At 38.7% G+C, this 24,234-nt stretch overlaps 1 protein-coding gene and 1 pseudogene across 1 annotated transcript; both read right to left on the minus strand.

Annotated features, from left to right (window-relative positions):
* Nucleotides 1-4,889: 4,889 nt before the first annotated feature.
* LOC127499901 (von Willebrand factor A domain-containing protein 7-like) lies at nucleotides 4,890-8,841 on the minus strand (annotated as a pseudogene).
* A 489-nt stretch (nucleotides 8,842-9,330) lies between these two features.
* Nucleotides 9,331-16,974, minus strand: LOC127499526 (von Willebrand factor A domain-containing protein 7-like). The gene is made up of 9 exons (XM_051869892.1): nucleotides 16,906-16,974; nucleotides 14,665-14,901; nucleotides 13,988-14,084; nucleotides 12,297-12,425; nucleotides 11,499-11,694; nucleotides 11,092-11,267; nucleotides 10,504-10,616; nucleotides 9,718-9,834; nucleotides 9,331-9,384 (listed from the first exon to the last, which is right to left on the minus strand). Exons 2-9 carry the CDS (start codon nucleotides 14,836-14,838, stop codon nucleotides 9,331-9,333), a joined length of 1,056 nt encoding a protein of 351 aa, XP_051725852.1. The 5' UTR covers nucleotides 14,839-14,901; nucleotides 16,906-16,974.
* Between the last annotated feature and the right edge of the window lie 7,260 nt (nucleotides 16,975-24,234).

Consider the following 24,234-nt stretch of genomic DNA (forward strand, 5'->3'; position numbering starts at 1 on the left):
AAAAGGAAAACAAAGGATTCTTCCCCGGTCCTCCTCCGGAGGAAGGAGTGGTCCTGCTACCATCTCTTGGAAAGCTGACGTCTCTGACTCTGTGTCACCCATCTCAGGATGGGTGGAGGCTGCTGCTGTAGCTGAGCGGGAGTGGAGAAGGCTGCAGGGGGGTGCCCTCAGCGATGAGGAGGCAGTGACCATCGTCGCCCATAGAGCGAGGTTGGTAGCAGTGCACACCTCCTGCATAAGCCCTGGGTCAGCACTGCTCGATGAGCACCTTGGCCTGGTGTACTTGGAGGATGGCCATGGCATGCAAGGCAGAAGCGGCCTGGCCTGCAGCTCTGTAAGCCTTGCCCACAAGCGTGGACGAGAACTTACACACTTTGGACCGGTGCTTGGGATCTCTACGCCAGGTGGAGGCGCTCTGAGGACACAACTGCATCACAACAGAGCGCTCCACTGGGGGCATCCCCGCATACCTTTTGGCCGCTCCACCATTGAAGGCGGGGGTAGCCCCAGAACGGTTTCAGGCAGTTAAAGGTGCCTTCCACAAACTGGTGACTTCCTCATGCACTACCGGGAAGAAAGGAACTGGCAGGGGATGCTGACGATCAACACGTGCAGCCCCCAGGAACCAATCATCTCGCCTTGAGCGCTCAGGACACAGTGGAGGGTTCCACTCAAGCTCGAGGCTCTCAGCTGCCAAGGCAAGCATGGTTGTCAGCTAAGGATCAGACCTGGGCAACGCTGTCATGAGTGTCGTCCCAGAGGGAGGCAACGCAGCCGAATCCTCATCTCCCAAGGACTCAAGCCTGCCTTGTGATGCAGCAATCGACATTTGGTCATCTACCGGAGAGCTGAATGAGATGCTAGGTCCCTGATGAGAGGGACCAGCAAGCTCACCCGGAAGCTCCACAGCTTGTGGTGTGTGAGAGGGGTGTGTGGCGTGTGAGAGGGGTGTGTGGCTTGAGGAAGTGGTCTCGTTGAGGAAGCTCACACAGTCACCCTCAGATCACCCTGGCCATCAGCCAAAGTAGCCCTCTCACGATAAGAGGAACTAGATTGGGGTATGGCAGAGGGGACTCTACCTCGTCTGAGGTAATTGAGTCTCGATCGCAACACCGTGATGGTCATCTTCCCACAATGGGTACATGACTCATCTACGAATGCAGCCTCAGCGTGTTGAAAGCCCAGACACGTGAGACGGCGCTCGTGACTGTCAGACGGAGCCAGAAACTGACCACACCCAGAAACACACGGGCGGAATGACATCTTTAAAGAAAGACGCAGTGTCACACCCATGCTGCTCTTTCAGAAAAAAATAGCTCTTGCAGTTTTGCTGAAGCGCACAGGGGGAGATCACAGTTGAACAGGAAGCAAGAGCTCTTTTAAGTGATCCCCGCTGAATACACCATCACACCAACAGGTGAGACCCATTTGTCAGAATGTTCTGACGTAACGTTGAACATGACCAACTGAAAGAGAACTTCTTTTTGTTCAAAATAAACAAAATGTAAATAATGAGTCAATACATCAATCCTTCTTTCAAAACATGAAAGAAGGATTGTTTTACCCTGATTCATTATGGTATGCCTTTTTTGTTTATATTTTAGACCTGTCAGGATGGTTTTCGCGGGAAATTGCACACATATGCACTCTCCTGTGTGTGTCTCTTCACATCCGTAAATAAAGAAAAGTTGCTCCAGCTACTTTGACACATGTATGGTGTGGGAGTGGCACAGGTTAGTTGTCACAATGAGCAAGAAATGTTGACATGGAACAGCTAAATCTCAAACCTCTGGGGAATTTTAAAAAAGAGACTGTGACAGAGCTTGTAATAGAATGAAAATGAACACTGAATTGGATTTTCAGAGATGGCAAGAACTGAGGGATTTAAAATGTTGTGGAAGCGACGCAGAGATTGCGTTTTTATTACTCAACAGGTGAGTTATTTTATTGAACAGATAAATTGCCACAAGTAGCTAACTCTCTAACAGAGTTCATTTTAAAGCATTATCTATTGTGAAGGGTCATTTTATTATGGTTGTTGTAGAGCTGTGCTGGTATTTATTTTCAAGGAAATACTGTGTCTATTAATGGGTATAGCTACAGTAATGTGATTGTTTTGGACAGCTCTACCATTTGAGAAAGCATATTGATCGTGTGTGGATCATGTGTGCGTTATAAACAATTCACTTTCTTTAGTTTTACGACTATCACAGTTTGCGGATACCATAGAAATGCCATAAACTGAAAACTACCTGTTGCTAAATTGTCTGTAACTTTAAATTGTAAACTTCAAATACCCTGCTGAAAAATCGCTTTGGTTACTAACGTAACCTTGGTTCCCTGAGATAGCAGGAATGAGCATTGCATCAGTTACTGATGCTTATGGTGAAAACTCAGTTTTCCCGGGGGCGCTTGGTGACAAAGGGCCCCATGACAGCCTACATGAGAGATAACGACTTGAAAGGTTTGTCCGACAAGACGGGCTCAGGTCAGGAGCAGGAGCCCATGGGGCATGACGCCTTCATAAAAGCCCTCGGAAGTTGGGGACAGGCTAAGCAGACAATATCTGTGCCTGAAGAGCAGAGACGTCTAGAACATAGTAAAGGTGGATGGTGAGGACCAGCTGGCCACTGCACAGAATGTGGACACTCCAAAGTCTCCAAAGCACACGGATAGCTGCTCTGACTGTTGGAACTGGCTAGAGCGCTTGATCTACACCCTAAGGGCCTGGGCCGGGCAAACTGGGTGTGGTGTCGGCTCATTCTTGGTGGAGGGGAGAGCCGAGAGCATTATAACCTGTGCTCTCAATGGGGGGAAAAACCTTGAGCCTTGATGCGGTCTAAGGATGACTTTAAAGTGAGTGAGTGAGTGACGTGTGGCCAAGTATGGTGTCCAATACTCGAAATTTGTGCATTTCACCCATCCAAGTGCACACACACCGAAGTGAGTATTGAACAGACACCACTGTCATTAGGTCCAAATTCGAGGCAGGATGCGTCCACTGAAAGAGCCTGCAGATCATCAACTCGCTTGACCGATGCCAGAGCCAGCAGAAGGGCAGATTTTAGCGAGAGAGGCTGAAGGTAAGGTGTTGTGAGTGAGGGCCTCAGAGTGCCCTCAGTACTGTGGAAACATCCCAGTATGGAACTGTGCTGTGGCGAGGCAGGTTCAGCCCCCTGGCCCCTGTGAGAAACTTGACCACCAGGTAATTTTTCCCAACTAACTGGCAAGCTAAAGGAGTGTGGTATGCTGCAATAGCTGCCATGTATACTAGAGATGCTCCGATCGAACGGCTGCAGATCGATATTTGCTGATAATCACATTCTATGACTCGATCTGGAGTCACTAAAATAGGCAGATCTCACCAACCAATCACAAATTGATGATGTCAGACTTCAGTGCCAAAGTCATGTCATCACCAGTGTGGAGTTATTACTCTGTCTCAAGAAACAATGCAATTTTAAGACTTGCAATTTAAGAACAAGTGATTTGAAACTGCTCACGTGCAGTAAGCAGCGAAACAGTGCTCATTTGATATGTGCACGCTGTCTGAGAGACGAGTTCTGAGCACAGTTAGAGCACACACTTGGAACACACATAAAGCTGCTGCTCATACAGCGCGCGAGTACTTATCTTATTGGGCTTGAACAGTCAAATACACACACTTATGTGTCAAAATACTCGTCTTTGTATCTTCGTAAAACAAATTCATTTATGTCTTAAGTGAACGTAAACAGTGCATTTGGTGATAAAGTGAAAGCAAGCTAATAAAGCTAATATTTGTTGTGCTTATTTATTTAAATCTCAATTAAAACAACAATCTATAGCATTAAATAACGAATGTGGTATTAGGCTACTTATCTGAAAAAAAAAAAAGAAAGAAAAAAAAACTGACGTAACAGAGAGCTTAAAGAAAGCGATCCATGAGCACAGAAGAGCAAGACTCATGCTCTCGCAGTGAGAGCAGCTGGTCTGTGAGTGCAGCCTTGGCGTGGGAGCGTCCCAGGCAAGCGATGCACTCGGTGTGCTCATCCAAGGGATGCAGGGGAGCCCTGCATGAGCCACACTCGTGGCATGACATTTTGAAACAAACGCAGCTTAAATTTGCTCTTTTAGAAGTGAAAATTGCTCTTTGAATAATCGCCGGATGGCTGCAGGGGAGAAACGCTGAATAAGCTGCAGCTGTCGAAGCGTCGTTAATCCACTGATTAAGGCTTGTTCAAAGGCTTCTTCTCTATGGAAAGTAAGCGAGATGATCTTCGTGCTTGAAGGAGAAAAATTTTGACAAAAATAACTTTCAGCATGACTTGTATAGGCAGTCTGCCAAATGCGATTTGTCTATGCCGGTGCACAGATGTGAACCAATCAGGCCTCAGTATTTGCTATAAGCATCAGTAACTGCAATGCAAGTAAACCGTATCAAAGGGAACCAGAATTGCTGGTCACCAGCACAATGTTATGCATGGGAAGCGAGAGTGCTGGTGGACTAGCTATACACCAGCTCGGTTGTGCTTGAGAACAGCATGTCTATGCTGGTCCGACAGCACTATTACAGCTCTAACCAGCATAAATCAGCCAGGACCAATATAGATTTCACACTGGTTTATGCTGGAACATTTAACAGGTTATAGCTCTGAGGAAACCAGTAAAACTAAGCTCTGGAGCAGGGTTATATTCAGAGAATAAGTAGCTATGACTACTTACATACCCTGAAAGTTACCCTTTTTTGGAAACGAAAGTTGAGGTTATCCACATAAACTGATCTCAGTATCACAATGGGATTTCATAGCCATAAATACTGTGGCATTTTCTTTCTTTTCTCTCTCTGGGCCATGCCACATTATGTTTCATTAATGTCCAAGGGGGTAAGAACAGACATATGCCCAATGTAAAAACAAATACATTTTATTGCAGCTAAAATAAAAGGTGGATTGCACACACAGCTCCATTTGGCACGTTATAAATTGTGAAAACTTGAAATCATTAAATTAGACCTACTTGTAAATTTTTGCTTGTACTAAAATGTTGTCTTTCTGCCATAATAATACACATGTCCTGTGAAGAGCTAACAATATACCATCCCTGAGTGACAAATCTTTTTCCTTTTTTTGTTGTTGTGTGGCTTACTAGTATTAAAGCATGATAAGTACTAGTATATGTGTAAAACTAGTTGTGTCCACATAGAGTTGCATAATAAACAATAAATCAAGCAAATTTCAACTGGGATCATAGATAATGCTCAATGCTAATTGACCCCACAACATGAGAATTTGCAGTGAAGTAAATTCCACACTGTGCGCACTGTTGTTTTCTCGTAACGCCCTCTGCTGACTGGCTATGAGATGACAGCGTCTCATATTACCCGCTCTATCCCACAATATTATCTCTGCCTGAGGGGCACAGCAGTCTGAAGAATAACTCATCATTACAGGCTTCCCCTTAGTCCATTCACTGATGTTTACTGGATGATCCCCATTAACTAACTGGATTCCCTCTAGCCTTAGACGTACATGTTCAGCTCCTGTTCCAAGATGGTGATTACTGATTTCTGAGGTGTCCTTTTGTGGCTTTAGCAAAGGGAGATGGACTCCTTCTGTGGTCTCTTCATGAAGTTGTGGGGAATACTGTATGTGTCCCTCTGTAGCCACTTCAGACAGAATGAGGGTGCCTTCTCCTTGTGCCAGCTGTATGGATGCCAGTCCAGATTGACCTCTGTCTTTTGCTACCTAGTGAGACTTTCCAGCTACCCTGAGAGCACAGAGAGGGGCAGGAGGACTCCACGTGCAGAGAAGAACATGCCGGAGGAGTTTTGTCAGGCTCCTGGAATTGTCACAAGACCACATTTAAAAACATTCACAATGTTTAATGTAACAGGCTAGTTCACATATGAGACAGTAGACCCAAAAAGTGAGTCTTAAGACACACCTAAAAATGCATGAAAGTCATTGTATTAGATGTTAAAATATCATCACATCCTCAGCCAGGACTTGAACTTGGGACCTTCTTCTTTATATAACATTGTGATGGTTCTTACCTCTGGTATCACTGTCAGGTGTACCACAGCATAGTTTGAGTCTGGTGAGTCTTCTGCTTGAACAGTCAGAGTCAGGGTGATTGCCCTCCCTGTCTGAGCGGTATGAGGGGTCCTTAGCTCAACCTCCCTCTTCACAGAGCTCCTCACACCGATAAACAGCCTAAAAAAATGAATAATTGTGAGGGACATATCTAACATCTCTAGTTAAAGATGAATATACTTTCATATTCCGGCCAAACTACTGATGAACATCCAGTCTTTGGGTAGATCTCTTATGTTGGGGTTAGGGTCATTTAACTGGCTCTTTCTTTCTACCGTTCTCACCTTTGTTGGTCTTGATGGGAAAGATACCCAAGGTCATCTGCTGCTGAAAGACTGAAGTGACGGTTGGGACCATGATTAAATATTTCAAACAGCACAGTCGAGCTGTGACCTGGGAGAAGCTGGGGAGCAAAGAGCACCTGGGGACAAGGAGCACTTTTCATTTTGCTGTTTTACATTTTGCCAGCACATTATTTTCAAATTCACTAGTACCTGTATCTGTACGTGTGTCGGCTGAATCATCTCAGTGGAAACTCTTTCGAGCAGGTTCCCCCTTCCATCCTTTCCAGAGAGACGCATGGTGAATGGCATCCTGGGAACTGAGTCCATATAGCCCACTAACTCCTCTCCAGACCAATGAGAAGATGAGGAGTTCAGCAATACCTTCTGCATGCTCTCCCCTTTGGGTCCCAACAGAGTCATGTGACTGAATGAGGCCTCCTCACTGGGTGAGAGGCCTGTCACTGCAACCACTAAAAACACAGGGACTCCTAAGAAGAAATGTGATGGTAAGAATTCATATAATCACTTGAAGTGTATAGATCTCAACAACAATGAAAATGTAAACAAAATTCAACATTACACAAATGGCTCGGAACAATGAGAAAGACCTGCTATAGGGCTGCCCTCAATTTTCATTAGTCCTGGATGTGTCTCATTGGATTCTTTTGCAAAATAGTACAGAAAGTCCAAGCTGCTATCACCTAGGGGACATCAGTTAATGCCAACTTGGAAAAACTTGAAGAAATTTGAAACACATTTTGTCATATCCAACAAATAGAATAGCATAAAATAGCATAAAAATGTGTGTTTAGGCTTAAAGATGTCTTTTTTTGTTACTTAGTTTTATTACTAACTTAATTCTGTTAAGTTAAGACTGGCATCTTTACCTAGGATGCTGAATGTAGTTGGTCCAATGGCTTTGATCGAAAGCTGCCATATACCTATCTCTAGTGGAGGCAGCAGGCTTACTCTGTATAGACCCTTAGATGAGTCTAGCATCGCCAGAGGACCATCAGTACCAGGAAGAGATTGTTGAGCACCTGAGATAGATAAGACAGATCATCCAGAGCCACTTACAAATGAGGAATACTATAATGTAAGTGATTCATCCTGGGGAGACTGTAACATGTGACGTGGCTGAATATGAAGTTCCATAATCGTTTAGAAAAGTACAAGATAGTACCGAAATGTAGGTGATACAGAGTGAAGCAGAGAGAGAATAGTCTTTTTTTTTTTTTTTTTAAGACAAAGTGCATCAGCACTTGTAAGTCCAATGCTCAAGGGATACTTCTGTCTTTAGGTGTTTTAATGAAGTTAGAGAAGGACTCAGCTGTTTGAATCATTCCACCATCAAGCTACAGTGAACATTAAGATTGGGCCCTCTTTGTATGGTTATTGGAAACTTGGAAACTTGTCTTTGGAGGTCCCCCTACCTCCTGAACTGCATGTTTTGACTAACACAGACAGACTAACATTCTGCAATAGGCCCTAGAGGTCAGCTTGCACTGTATCCTGGGGTCTCTGTATGTGCTGAGACCCTGGTGTTCACTTCCTTTGGCAGTCTCAGGCCATAGGTGTAATGGAGACCAGCTAGTAAGAGCTGTGTGAGTAAACCACACTCCCCTAGACTCAAGTGGCGCACTAGCGACTGACGGTAGAGGCTGCGGTCTTTAGAGTCCTTGTTAACGCACAAACCTCCCATGCTGGAGATGCCTGTTCGAATCTCGCTCAGAGCAGTGTGAGTAGAACCGGAAGGGATGCGCTGGTGCCGTAACCCATATGCGAGTGAGGTTTAGAGGGTGAATGTAACGGAGGCCAGCTAAGAAGAGTTGTGTGAGTAAACCTTGCTTGCCAGTCTCAAGAGGCTCACTAGCGACTGGTGCTAGAGACTGTGGTCTTTAGGGTCCTTGTTAACATGCCTGCCTCCCATGCAGGAGACGCCGTATTGAATCCCGCTCGGAGAGGTGCGAGTAGAACTGGATGAGTTACACATGGAGGCCTAAGACTGAGCATTGAGCACATGCAACGTTGCAAGTGAGAGTTCTCCATTGCTCTAGCTTCACTCTAGTTTAGTCAGTTAATTGACTATTGGCTGTGATTTTTGAGTTTACCTTGGTATAACCTTTAAGAACAGATTACTTTATGCTCTTAAGATCAGCTGTTTGATGCATGACATCATAAGATTAACCTAAAAACATTCTACCTTTCATTATATTTATATATAGTGTTTAGGAGTGTCTTAAGTTTATGCTTTCGTGTAAGTGTTTGTATGTACTGTATTGCATGCTATTATTATTATTGTATGTACGCAATCCAAAGTTGAAGATAATTGTCACCACGTGATAATGTTCAGATAAACAGCAATCACTTTCCTGACTTTCCTGATGTTGTTCAACACGAATGCATGGCAGTGTGGTCTTTGCGACTTGGTATGTGAAGCTAATCTGGTCATTAAACACCTCCAAGTTACTGGCTTATCTGCATGTCACTGATGACCCTAGATAATGTAATGTTCAGATGAGCATTTGTCTGCTTGGTTGACTGTTTGGTTGGTCAGTAGTTCTCTGCGTTAGCGTACCTGAGGGACTGACAAGCTCACAATGTGTAAGCTGACCAGTGATGTGCAGCATCACCTTCCTCACAGCTTTGTCCACTCTGAAGGAGTTTGATGAATCCGATTCACCCTCGGTGTAAAGCAGAGTCACCTATTTAGAGAAAAAAACATGGTTGTGAAGAATCCTGTATCCAGAATCCTGACAGGACTGTATGAAATTCTTGAAACAGGCAGACAGAGCCTCTTGTGCTTCCAGTTGACTGTACCTTGCTGGAGGTAGTGGTGTCTTCTACGATGGCTGACACATTGTGGATGTCTTTGTTTGTAGTGAAGATGGTAATTCCTCCAGACAAAGATGAAATAGAGGAATACAGAGAGAATCTACCAGGAGATAAAGTTTCCCTTCTTTTTCTCTTTCTCATCCTCTTTCTCTTCCTTTGAGGTTTGGATCCTCAGTGAGCAAGAAGTTCACCTAGCACATGTATTGAGATTAGATGGATCTCTCAAACACAGTTGCCTCCATAGACAACTGCTTTCTAAGGCAGCTTCCTAGCTGAAATGGAACTTCGTAATTGACTGATCTGGAATATGTATAGCTTTCCCACCAAAGAGACTGAATACAGTTTGGCGTTAGCATGCTGCTAAGAAAACAACAAAACACTCTAATAAATACAAAGCACACCCAAAGATGGAATAAATAGTCATGTTTTAAATAGACTGAACTATTTCTCTTAATAAATTTCATTACTGAGTGAATAATAGCATATATATTGCTTTCAATGTAGCCTGTGTGTTTGTGAGTTACCTTTGTTTGCTTCTCCAGTATGAGAGCCTGGACCGCTCTCTGCAGATGATGGTCTTTAGGAGAGGCGTCTGTGAATACAAATATCTCTGACAGTGGAGGGCTATGGGTCAGAGCCAACTGATCCACAGACACATTCACACACATAAGACACACAGATAGAGACACAGTTAGAATGTACATTATTGTAATTAGTACTCAATTGATTTTATTTGTCTCAACCTTGGTATTATAACTATACATAAAAATTTACACTCATAAGTAAGGCAGCTTTTTTTTAAATTGCATTCAAGTTATATAGAGTCAAACCAAAATTTATTCAGACACCTTGAACATTTCATTCATTAATACAGTTTATTCACTATAGTTTAAAAAATGGTAATAAAATATGACAAGATCTCAGAGTTAAACTGTGTCAGAAAAAAAAAAAAAAAAACTTAATTATGTCAGATAACACTTAAGCAAAACACGGTCAAGTCAAAGTGTCTGAATAATTTTTGGTTCCAAATTTTTATCAATTTTACTGGTAGTCCAATGTATGAAAAATTTTTGGGTATACATACAATTATTTAATTTGAAAAGATTAGTGCTTTTAAGTCGTCATTATATTTTTCCATTTTACCAGGATTGTAACAGATAGGGGGACCATGAAAAAGTTGCTCACCCCCCAAAAAATGGTCCAAAATATGTGTTTTTCTCTGTTAATTATATCAGTAGTAAGTCTGATATAATTGTGTTTAACTGTGTTCAGTGTTTTCTAAGAATGTCAGATCTGAATGTTATGGTTACCTGAAGAGCAGAAAGACACATCTCTGGTTCATCCCCACCTCCAAGAGCCGTCAGATCCTCCATGTATTGCATGAACTGATGAGGGTCATCTGTCTCCATCACCGGCCCAAAACCTGAGAAATAACAGACTTCATCATCTGTGTGCTCAACACAGAATTAAATATAAATACAGCTCATTTTTCTTTGAATTTTTACATATGCCAGTGGAATATATTGTTGACAACAAGGGTAGTTGTGGCCTAATGTTTAGAGTGTCAGACTTGCAACCCAAAGATTACAAGTTCGATTCTCAATACTGGCAGGAGAATGTAGGTGGGTGTGAATGAACAGAATCCCCATTACTGAGGTGTACTTGAGCAAGACACCTAACCGCCAATTGCTCCCGGGCACCGCAGCAATGTCTGCCCACTGCTCACACGGGGTGTGTGTTCACGGTTTGCAGTGTGTGTGTTCACTACTCACTGCTCCTAATGTGTGTGCACTAACTTGGATGGGTTAAATGCAGAGGACAAATTCTAAGTATGTCTTCATGTCAAAGTTTACTAAATCAGATTACGGGTTTGTTCAATGTTGTAAGATATCACTAACCAGGGTCATGAAAAGGCACCAGAATGAAGGTGCCAGGCAGACTAGTGCGTTGGCTCTTTTCACGGGCTTGTATGATGGAGAAGGCTCGGTAACGTGCAGCTGTGATCTCCTCAAACATGCTGCCGGTGGTGTCCATGACAAAGACCAATGCTGGGGGCTGCTGGACACTGAAGAGCCTACAGGTTTCCACAGACTACATCACTTATGTGTTTGCATCATTGGACAACTATGTTTCACAAGACTGGAAACAGGAAAGTAAAACTTCTCAGACAAACCAACCTTTTCTCATGCACTCAATATCAAAAAGAGGTGTCACACATGAGGTGTCTAAAGTAAAACGGAAATTCCACTTTTGCCTCATAGATCACTGAAAGCAATGTTTAAGTTAAATTAAAGTGACCTCTGACCTGAGGAAGCTTTTGGGCCCAACCTCTTTGCGGAGGTCTTGGAGCACTCTGAGGGTTGCTGTGGTAGCCAGATGGGCAGCTTCTTTATGGAGGAAGTGATGAGGGGAGAACAGCGGAGATGTGCTGTCTTTGTTGATTCCTCCCTCAGCTCCCTGGTGACGACTACTGTCCAGAATTCCACCATGACTGCACTTGCCTTTAAATAGCAGACAATGCAGGTTGCTTTTCTTATAAGTAACTTACTGAATCATCAGAATGAATTATAACTCAATTTACCTTCGAAACTGACTTACAAATAAGGGGATCAATCTGATTAAATCTGTAAAGGTTATATTTCACCTTAAATTCAAAGGAAAATAGTAAGAAATTATATTTTTATATTAAATAAATTAAGACTTTTTTTTAGAATTTTGTGTTGGGAGATTATTTTAATGACCCTTAAGCACCGCCCCCAAATTAACAATAATACCAAATATTTAAATATATAAATTACTTAAATACTTACATTGAATTTAAGTATTTTTGTATCTTGGTATTGCAGTTTTTGTAATGTAATGTCAAATAATAATAAAAAAGTAAATAAAATCTCAGAAGTAACATTACAGTAATAAGGTTTTGAAAGGGAAATGTAAATAACTGTCATGAAAATAATGTCACAATGCAAAATCTCATTATCCTAAAAATAGGCTTTATTTTCTTTAGCCAAAATATAATTACTTTTCTTTGTTACATTGATTTTAAGGTGAAATGTTACAAGGACAAGTTTTAGTCACTCAAGTTACATGATTATGCCTCTACCTGGTGGTTTGACAGGGTAAGTGCTGAAATAGCCTGTAGTCAGTAACGGTTCTGTCTGACGAATCATTTTCTCCAGCAGATTGTTGTAACAGCTAAATCTGTAGCATTGTGCACAGGTAGGGGTGTCCGCTGAAAACAATCAATAGAGATTTATTTATTTACGTGAACAGTGAGTGTTTAATGACTTACTGTGAAAGTGTCAGGGTTATTTCTATGATTTCTATGTCTATTTAGTTTCATTGTGTTTTGGTTCTGTTTTCCCTGTTCCCATTTGCCTGTGTTCCCTGTTATTGTAGTTTGACCAAAGAGTACAGAACCCAAGAGGCAAAACTCTACTTTTTGGGTAACAGCCACGAGGTGGCGCTTCGTAGCACGGCAGCCATTTTGGTGTGAAAATGCCAACTGGACAACAGAATCCATCACATCTTACGCACCCAAAATCAGCGAATCTCACAGCCAAATCAGAAACGCAATAGAAAATTTCTCAAATTCAGTACATTTTATGACACCTACAGTAAATGTTGTATTGTCTTAACCTATATGTTTTATATTATCAGTTGTGGAATCCAACCATTACACATCTGAGGTAACGTAGTTAGCCTACTTTGAGTATTTCCATTTTATGCAACTTTACATATTTACTATTAATAGTAAATTAATAATTAATAAAATTAAGATCATCATGTTTGTAGCGTGATCCAGGGGATTAAAACATATATAGGCAGACCTAGTGGAGTAATATAGTAATAGTAAATTACTCCACTAGGTCTGAAATACGTTTTAATCCACTGGATCACACTACAAACATAATGATCTTATAAAACATGATGCATTGCTGTGTCTGTTATCCCCTAATTGCTACCTTTGGACACAGTGGCTGTGTTTTTTTGTTTACATAGTCTTGCTTTAACGGACATTAATATAAGACAACACTGCAAAAACAGTTTACTGTCAAGCTGTCATATTCTGTTATATATTAATTGTCCAACATTCCCAATTTTTCTGATGCATGTCCTTAATTTAATTTCATATGTTGGTATTAATTCAGTGTTTATAATGCTAATACTTGAACTTCAAAGAATTTTAACCCAAACTGACTGGGTTTCTAGAGAGCAAAGGTTTTGTGAAAAAAGTGGAAGACTTAAACACAAAGTCTGTAAAATAAACTGTTAAAAAGATTAGATGATCACTAGTGATAGTATTTTATTCTGTGTTTTCATCATTCAGGTTGGATTTTAGTTTCAATGTACATTTTTTTTTTTTTTTTAACAAAGCAGCTGATATTGCCATAGAAACTAGTGGACTACCGACTAGTGGTCACTTTCACCCCAAAATGGTGGAAACGCAGGGCTGCTGCTAGGCGCCGGTGTTGTAACGGAACGTTCTGTTGAGTTTCGCTTCTTGTTAGTGTAGATTCTTTGGTTTGGCATAGTTTCCTTGTGTGTGCCAGTTTGTTCCCTTAGTTACTGATCATCGCCACCTGTGTTGAGATATTGTTACATCCTGTGTATTTAAACCCCTGGTTCTGTTCTCTGTCAGTTCTCGTTAGAGTATTGTTTGGTTTGTGGTTATCCTGTGTGTTCCTGTGATCTCCTGTCTTTTGGTTGTTTAATAAAGCATGTTATTTGAATCGTTTTTTTTTTGTGACTGCTACCTGTAAACGTGACAGAAACACTTTACAAAGGACTCACCTGAAGCTACAGGAACTGACGGCTCTTCTGGGTGCAGAAGGTGGAGATACACTGCTTGCTGACCCATCTCCACCCAGTTACTGTGACTGTAGAAGTCCTGCACACAAATATACAAACACAGTTTGCTTAACATATTTTGTATTGCTAACAATATTCTGATTAGAATGTTAAGTAGGCTACAATAAAGCTACAATGCTACAAAAGTCTCATGCTCCATATGCGACTTTTTGGTCTTTATTATGATAGGACAGATGACACAGAGACAGGAAGTGTCAGGAGAGGGGAATGAGATTGGTACTGGACCATGAGCCAGGACTTGAACTTGGGTAGCCTGAAGCGCAATTATCTTGGAGCCCTGCCAAACATTGTTATAGTTCCAACATAAATTGTTATGTTAAAATACTTTATGCTATCCATACAAAATATGTAACTATTAATAAACCATTTATAGGTATTTTTTTCCCTGTAACTTATAGAGACTGTGACTCTTTGGCAAAGCTAAAACAAAACTCCTGAAACAACAATGGCTCCACCAATGGCATGAGTTTTGAGTGGAACTATCCTAGAAACCTGTCTGAATACAGTCATTATTTTTCCGATTCTGACTGATGACACTATGCGCAATAAGTACACACTTCACCTTTATCAAAAATAGTATACTGTATGTGTTAGCCAACCTGTAATGAGTGGAAAAGCTGGCCCAGACTACGTCTAGCCCCCTGGTACTCTTTAGACTGGGTCAGCAGTACCGCCTGGCTCCAGAAATCTCGCAGCATCTCCGTGGCTCCTTCCACACTTTCAGAGTCAAAGTGGTACACTGGATCAGACCGCGTGGTGCTCAGGAAGTCCATGGCAGCGTTAGCGCTTGCCACCTCACCCACAGCATGCCAAAACCCCCGACCAAGCCCAGTATACTGTAACAAATAGATCAGTGAGACTATATACTCGCATGCAATGGCAACTACTAATAATGACAAAATGCGCTAGGTCTTACAGACTTCTGGACTCATGAATTTTATTCACGTTGCGTTCTCTCAAAAAGTTTTTAATGATTTGCTGAAATGTGTGAAATAATTTATAATTCCAAACGAACTCCGTCATTTTGACAGGAAACAACAAGAAAAAATATAATTTACATGTACCAAGTCATTTCTACGTGTTATGTAAGTCTCACTTTCTCTATTTGAGTGCATGAGAGAAAATGAAATAGAGATAGCGCTCTCAGCCAAGCGACGGTGAGTAACAGCTTCTACACTTATACGGTCTGTCAGAGATCAGAGAATCCATTCATGGTAAAAAGACAGAGACGGAAACAAAACTGTGTGCGGTCCAATTCAATGTAGGCTATTCCGCTTTTTTTAATAGCCTACTGAACCGAAATATTAGTTCTTTCCTGTCAAACGCAGTCAGCGAGTTATAGTATAGGCGTCCTAAACTGTTCAGTGGACACAACACGCAGTGAAAATATCGGTAACACTTTACATTAAGGTTCCCTTTGTAAAGGGTTTATAAAGGTGTTTGTTAATGAGTAATAAGTCATTTACAAATGCATTATAAATCATTAATAATGCAGTTATAAATGCATGAATAAAAAGGGCGACTTTAATGCAATACCTGCCAAATAGTGAGCCGTTTTTAACTCACATGTTATAAATGCTTAATAAATGTATTTATTAACACTTATTTAACTCAAAACCAGATTAATTTCATGATGCAACAAAAATTGACTATCATAATTAGACTGAAGGGTGTTGTATTTGTGCTTTTCTTATTAATATCTCATGACTGCCACTTTTCTTACTATGTTGCTTACCAGAAGTTTCTGTCTTACCCATGATACTCTCCAAAAAGGCCATGATGCCTATCCACAGCAGTGTATAAAAACTGATTTCTTGTTTTTTAAAGATGAAATTCCAACTTTATTTTGAAAATAAAACAAAAGATAATAACCATAACTTGATTAGATATTAATGATGAAAAATTTAATTCCAGTATTAGTTACCTGTGAACCTTAATGTAGGGTGGACACTTGTGAACCATTTATTCATGAGTTATGAACATTAATAACCTGTGAAAGTGAAACTTAATGTAAATTGAACACATGTGAACCATTTATTAATGAGTTATAAACATTAATAACCTGTGAAAGTGAACCTTAATGTAAAGTGAAAACCTGTGAACCATTTATTAATGAGTTATAAACATTAATAACCTGTGAAAATGAACCTTAATGTAAAGTGAAAACCTGTGAACCATTTATTAATGAGTTATAAACATTAATAACCTGTGAAAGTGAACCTTAATGTAAAGTGGAAACCTGTGAACCATTTATTAATGAGTTATGAACATTAATAACCTGTAAAAGTGAACCTTAATGTAAAGTGGAAACCTGTGAACCATTTATTAATGAGTTATTAACATTAATAACCTGTGAAAGTGAACCTTAATGTAAAGTGGAAACCTGTGAACCATTTATTAATGAGTTATGAACATTAATAACCTGTGAAAGTGAACCTTAATGTAAAGTGAACACATGTGAACCATTTATTAATGAGTTATAAACATTAATAACCTGTGAAAGTGAACCTTAATGTAAAAAGTGAACACGTGAATCATGTATTTATTAAAGCACACACAGAAGATCATTTTTTTTCCCCTGGTGACATATTTTATTGTTGAAATATTAATAAGCAATTCATAATTATTCTTGATATCATGATAAAGGATACTGTAACTTTAGTATTTGGCCATTCATACAGTACCTGCGCACGACAGAAGCGGGAGCGCCGGAGCGGTTATTTGTTTAATATAACTACAAACTAACACAGCGATTACACATATAATATACAAACTAACACAGCGATTATAATATAAACACTTGAAAAACATAGTCTGCAATGTCACTTCAGTTAGCTTACCCATCAAATCAGTAACGTAAAACACAAAATTTCACTTCAGAGCATGTCGTAACAATACTGGTAACTGCGCCACTTCTTCTCATGATAGTGGCAAGGCTTTATTGGATGCTCACTAGCGCCAACTCCTGTCACACGCCAGAACACGCATGCTTAGTGATGTAACCCTGAAAGAGTGATGTGACCTGAAAGAGTATATAAAGTATAGCCTAATATATTATTGTCACGTCTAGTTGTCTATTACTATAGCTTACTATAGTTTGTTCGCCTACATTTTTTAGTTCAGTTATCTTCATAATAAAAAAATGCTGCATCTAATTCCTGCTTCCTCACTGCTCTTTACAACCAAATGTGACAATAATGTATAATAAGCAATGTCTTCTTCTTCTTCTTCTTCTAATAATAATAATAATAATAATAATAATAATAATAATAAAGTAGTAGTAGTTGTAGTAGTAGGCTATATACTTTATTATACTCTTTCAGGTTCTCATCACTATGCCTGTTAATTCTGGCGTGACAGGAGTTGGCGCTAGTGAGCATCCAATAAAGCCTTGCCACTTTCATGAGAAGAAGTGGCGCAGTAACCACGAAAAGAAGTCACACAGTACTGTTCCAACATGCTTTGAAGTAAAAAAAAAAAACAAAACAAAACATGCTTTGAAGTGAAAATTTGTGTTTACTGATTTGATGGGTAAGCTAACTGAGGTGAAATCGCAGACTATGTTTTTCTAGTGTTTATGTTATTTGTGTAATCGCTGTGTTATAACCGCTCCGGCGCTCCCGCGCTCCCGCGCAGGTACGTTACTGCAAGTGCGGATGGCCAAAGCCAAATATCCTGAAGTTATGGTGGCCTTTATCATGATATCATCATCAAATATGCTAATGTTCTGTTAACGGTGCATTTGGTCATTGATTTAATGATTTACACAACTGTTAAATAAAATAATACATATTTAGGTGCCTTTATTCAGCTTGTATCAAATATGTTTGGCTTATAGATGTGATGCTTATTGTCTTTTTTTGGAATACTTGATTGCTTCTCTGAATGTTTTAATTTCAGTTTACTTGCATAAGCCACTTTTCATGAGAAGTCATGCTCTGTAATTTTGTGCTGTAAAAGAAAAGTTTAAACTTTTTTGTTTCAAGTTTAAAGTTGTTTACTAATACATGCATCAAAAATAAAATATTTCATCAGAAAAAAATACTATCTTCTGTGTGTACATTAATAATTAATAAATGCATGATTCACATGTGTTCACTTTACATTAAGATTCACTTTCACAGGTTATTAATTTTTGAAACTTATTAATAAATGGTTCACAGGTTTCCACTTTACATTAAGGTTCACTTTCACAGGTTATTAATGTTTATAACTCATTAATAAATGGTTCACAGTTTTCCACTTTACATTAAGGTTCACTTTCACAGGTTATTAATGTTATAATTCATTAATAAATGGTTCACATGTGTTCACTTTACATTAAGGTTCACTTTTACAGGTTATTAATGTTTATAACTCATTAATAAATGGTTCACAGGTTTCCACTTTACATTAAGGTTCACTTTCACAGGTTATTAATGTTTATAACTCATTAATAAATGGTTCACAGGTTTCCACTTTACATTAAGGTTCACTTTCACAGGTTATTAATGTTTATAACTCATTAATAAATGGTTCACAGGTTTCCACTTTACATTAAGGTTCACTTTCACAGGTTATTAATGTTTATAACTCATTAATAAATGGTTCACAGGTTTCCACTTTACATTAAGGTTCACTTTCACAGGTTATTAATGTTTATAACTCATTAATAAATGGTTCACAGGTTTTCACTTTACATTAAGGTTCACTTTCACAGGTTATTAATGTTCATAACTCATGAATAAATGGTTCACAAGTGTCCACCCTACATTAAGGTTTGCAGGTAACTAATACTGAAATTAAATTTTTCATCATTAATATCTAATCAAGTTATGGTTATTATCTTTTGTTTTATTTTCAAAATAAAGTTGGAATTTCATCTTTAAAAAACAAGAAATCAGTTTTTATACACTGCTGTGGATAGGCATCATGACCTTTTTGGAGAGTATCATGGGTAAGACAGAAACTTCTGGTAAGCAACATAGTAAGAAAAGTGGCAGTCATGAGATATTAATAAGAAAAGCACAAATACAACACCCTTCAGTCTAATTGTGATAGTCAATTTTTGCTGCATCATGAAATAAACCAGGAATCTGGTTTTGAGTTAAATAAGTGTTAATAAATACATTTATTAAGCATTTATAACATGTGAGTTAAAAACGGCTCACTATTTGGCAGGTATTGCATTAAAGTCGCCCTTTTTATTCATGCATTTATAACTGCATTATTAATGATTTATAATGCATTTGTAAATGACTTATTACTCATTAACAAACACCTTTATAAACCCTTTACAAAGGGAACCTTAATGTAAAGTGTTACCAAAATATCTGTGCTAATTTTATTCTTAGCCTATAACTCAGTTACTGGGGTGTGAAATGTAACAATTTATTAGACAATGGCTAACGACATACATTATTTAGTCGTCTAAAGTGAAAAGTGATTTAGCTACTTAAGTCTTCAAAATATTACCAGAATCAAATGCATTCAGCAGTAATACAACTGGAAAAGTTCAACAGCATGAAACCTACCAGCTCCTCATTATTTAAATCATGTTGATGCTCCACCATTCTGCTCAGAGTTTCCATTGTGATGTTGAGTATAGCTTGTTCTGTCATGTACTGGTGTGTGTATGAATCCCAGGACAACGTAAGTACGCCTGACCAGAAGTTGGGCAGAAAGGCTTGACATATTGGCATATAGATGAACAGGACCAGGGCACACAGGTGGGTCAAAGCAGAGGAGTCCATCCCTTCACACATAATTCCACACTGGTCAAAACACCTGAACTGTTATAGAAAGATGCATCACACCTGCAAAGGATGAAGAGACGATGCTTACCATAAGGCTCGAACAAGGTGTTGATATCTACAGGATGTGGTAAGCTATTTTACCATACGCACACCATTCTGTTGGCTTTTCAATTTTTTTTTTAAGTTGTGTACATTTTGGGACTTTTTTTTTTTTTTTAGAAAACAAAAAGAATATCCACAAAGGAGCTCAATATCTCAAAACTGCTCAGAATGCAGACAGAACCTTATAATTCCAAGGTGGCAAAATAATATTAAGAATACTATCTCATATTAATTTTTCAAATTCAGTTTATTTTACTGTTAAGGATCTAAATGGCACGCCTACTTTTGTTCAAGAATAATGAGTTATATATTGAGACCAAATGTTTGGTCATGTTTGATCAAAAAAAATTTATATATATATATATATATATATATATACATATATAATTTTTTTTTCTTTTCATTTTTTAGTTTCAGTTCTAACGAAAAATATATAGCCTATATATATATTTCATTTTCACTTTCAGTTCCAACTACAGAATTAATAACATGCAGATCATTCACTATAAAACCATACACTTAAATGATTGGGGTGTAGCTTCATCCACCTGCTCTTTGTTTTCAATTGCTGATTAAATTGTTAATTAATTTTTGTCATAATGCAACCATGAATTTCATTTTTTTTTTTTTTTAACAGTGCACATACCAATGCGCATATTATGTAATCACAAAAGAGGTATAAACACACAGATATTTTTTTTCTTACCTCTACGGGCTCCTTTCCTTTTGTGATCTCAGTCTGGCTTTTTTCAGCTTGTATTTTTGTTTTTTACCATTTGACAGATTTAAACTCCAATCAGCAATCAGAAATGCCTTGTGCACATGTTGTGGTTTTTACAGACAGACTGTCAGCAATTTGTTTCCTCACCACATTGTGTGCAGTCTTACGAATAACAGAAGCTGAATAACAAGTTTTTTAAGACTCTTGTTTTTGTGAATATTTCTGGAGTTAAAAAAAAGAGACAAAAACATGCCTGCAATCTTGTAAAGATTGATGTCTATGAGACACATATCCTCATATCCTCATTGCATGTGCTTCCCTCCTTGTCTTCTTTCTCATCTCTACTGTTTTTCTCCCTCGCTTGTTCCATTTTAACATGCTGCATTGACTCCACACAATAGTGCTGCATATATTAAGGGCCACTGTGGCCCCCTTCCCTGCTCTTCAGTTGTGTCTTTTGGTTGACATGAAAACCCACACCATGCTCACTTCCCCCAGTGCTTCTATTGTCACTTCATGGTGAAAGACTTAAGACGTGTTGCTAACCAACCCCTCTCCTGGCATTAGACTTTAGACCCAAGCTTTAGGAGGGCAGGAAGGATAAAATTGCTTTGTATTGTGGATCTTTTTGTAGTTTGTGAGACTATGGAGAGACTATGGCTGAATGTTTAATATAGCTTACTGCTTACTAAATGCAATTCAGTACAATAAAATAATGCATTCACTGTAACAGTGCTGGTGAAGCTACCAAGTTGGCAATTAAGAGTAGGACTCGCAACTTAAAATAGGCTATCAAACAATCAAATGGACCATTTAGCAAACACAAGGAACTTTTTTCTTTCATTCACATCCAGACAATTAATCATTCACAGCACTCCAAATGGTTCACTGACATCATCAATCCTCAGTTACACTACTTTGAAATTTGTTTTTCAAGCTACAAAATACTCATAACTTATATTAATATTTTTATTATTATTTTAATGAATGTACAATCACATTTGGGTGACAACCTCAAATTTGAACAGATATATTTATTCTATATCTACTGTAACTCAAAAGAGTTAACTAGTACAAAAAGACCTGGAATGGCACCTTCTTGAATCAGTGAATCTTTTGGAATCTGATCATTTACAAGAACCTGAAAGAACCTGATCATTTACATATTATTCATCCTGAAAGAGTTTTTTTTTTTTTTTTTGATGACACTGGTCACCACCATTTCTGAAGCAACATGCATTTGCTGCTTTTGACCTCTAAGTGGCACTATAACCATAGACTTCCACAAGTTAGCAAACAAACATATCAAAGCATATTTGATGAGAAGTATGCAAAGACCATTTAGGACATTTAGTAATATATGGACTATAATTAATAAAACTTTCCAATGCTACATACTGTATGAGAGAGAGAGAGAGAGAGAGAGAGAGAGAGAGAGTGTGTGTGTGTGTGTGTGTGTGTGTGTGTGTGTGTGTGTGTGTGTGTCTGTGAGTGGTCCAGGCAAACCCAACGTTGTAAAGATAGTAATACCAGAAATTTTTGACCTTGTGAGGACATTTTTTAGTCCCCATGAGGAAAACAGCTTATAAATCATACTAAATTATGTTTTTTGAAAATGTTAAAAATGCAAAATGTTTTCTGAGATGGTTAGGTTTAAGGGTATGTTTAGGGTTAGGGGATAGAATATACAGTTAGTCTAGAATAAAAATCATTATTTCTACAGAATGTCCCCAAAATATGAAAACCCAACATGTGTGTGTAGGTTTGGCTATACTTGTGAGGGCCAAATGTCCTCACTTATATAGTGAAATATTATGACAACAGGAGGACATTTTACTGGTCCTCATTAGTTACAAATGCTTATAAATCAGCCAAAACAAGTCTTCTTTTTTTCCCCTTTCTTCTTCTTCTTTTTTAAATCTAGTGTTTTGCACATTTCTGTGATGGGTAGGTTTAGGGGTAGGGTTTGGGTTTGGGTTATTCAACAGAAAATATCATTAACCTAAAATTAGAGGAAGCAATGTCCCCAGAAATATAGTGAAACAAATGTGTGTTTGTGTGTGTGTATATGTGTGTGTGTGTGTGTGTGTGTGTGCGTGTGTGTGTGTTTGTCAGTGTGTGTTTACCTCAGCTTGATTGGCAGTGAAGTTTGCAATTTGCAATACAAATGTGCTGGAAAGCTATTACTGGAAAGCTACATTGTTTTGAAAGCAGCTGAAGTTCTGTCAGGATCACTATCGTCAATAATGACTGGCAGTTAGCATAAAGTTTGGATTGGCGGTATGGTTCTTTTCTGGGCAAAAACTCCCTGCCCATCCATGCAATCATGGATAAGAGCAGGGAGAGCAGCGATAGCCCCCCAAAACAAAACCATATGCTGACAACCCCCCAAGCACAAACTGACTGCGAAATCTGAATGAAATAAGTATCCTGGAAAGATGGAAAGACAATAAGACAAAATGGAAAGGAGCAGCATATCCCTCTGAATAGCTGGAGGCAGCATGCCCCTTATACAGGAGGGAAGTGGCAGCGAGGGGTGCTCTTCTTACAAGCAGCTGAGGAGAGCAGCATGCCCCTTTAAAAGCAGTTACCTGAATGAGCTTAAGACAACAGCATGTGACCAATATCTAAAAGCTTAAGGAACAAGCCTTAAGGCGAGACGCCCCAGGTGAATAGGGTAAAAAATAACTAATGCATATCACCATACTTCCCCAGCTGATTGATTACATTAAGAATTGCAAACATTTTTTGTATTACAAGTTTTCTGAAATGTTATGTTTAAATATGCAAATGAGGCGTTATCTAATTAAATATGCACTAATTTGCATTTCTAGAACAAAAGTCTGAATATTGGATGAAGTCAAGTTCAAAATTCTTGTTTATATTTTGACATATTAAAGTCAAAGGTTTCTACAGAGGGAATTTTGGATATCTATTTTTATCACTCCATAAATCAGAAAATATTGACAGCCAGAAAAAATACCATTTTTTTAGGATTAAAATGTTGTATAAAATTAGGAAAATTATATATCAACAAGTCCCTCTGAAAAACCTTCAGAAAATAGATATGAATAAAACTGTAAAGTTTGGTGTATATAAGTTCTGCTGAAGTGGAGATTTCTGACTGACAGGAGAAAAACTCATTTTGAGAAAACGGCCTTTAAAGATATTTACTGTAATTGAAATCTACAGACGCAAATAGTTAAAGTGCTATAAAATATACACTTCAAAGTTTATTTTGGATGTTTTCTTTCCAACAGCCAAAAAAAAAAAAAAAAAAAAAAAAAAACACTTTATAAAAAGCCAAAAAGTGCAAAATCTCAAAATTGACAGGTGCATGAAAAAACTGTTTTTGCCTGTAGTGCTGCTTCCCACAGATCTGAAATACTTGTAGCTGTGTGGAAACCCCCCCCCCCAAAAAAATATCAGAAGCTACAATAGTTAACTTCGAATTAACGAGAAATGAAATTATAGGAAATGAAATTAATATAAATTAATTGAATTTGAATCAAATTCAATACAGTTGTGTAACCAAATAATAACCAGGGGGTACACATTTTTAGTGACTTATTTATGAACAAGACCTAAATACACTCAGACTCTTATTTTGA

The sequence above is a fragment of the Ctenopharyngodon idella genome, chromosome 18, assembly GCF_019924925.1.
Source record: "Ctenopharyngodon idella isolate HZGC_01 chromosome 18, HZGC01, whole genome shotgun sequence".
NCBI lineage: Eukaryota > Metazoa > Chordata > Actinopteri > Cypriniformes > Xenocyprididae > Ctenopharyngodon > Ctenopharyngodon idella.

What these genes read in the sequence shown, in the direction of transcription:
- LOC127499526 (XM_051869892.1), bottom strand. Translation starts at nt 14,838, where the DNA reads ATGGACTTCCTGAGCACCACGCGGTCTGATCCAGTGTACCACTTTGAC. An exon ending in TTACCCTGTCAAACCACCAG is followed by an intron (nt 11,695 to 12,296) that starts GTAGAGGCATAA and finishes TGCTATTTAAAG; the next exon opens with GCAAGTGCAGTCATGGTGGA. An exon ending in GGGCCCAAAAGCTTCCTCAG is followed by an intron (nt 11,268 to 11,498) that starts GTCAGAGGTCAC and finishes GGAAACCTGTAG; the next exon opens with GCTCTTCAGTGTCCAGCAGC.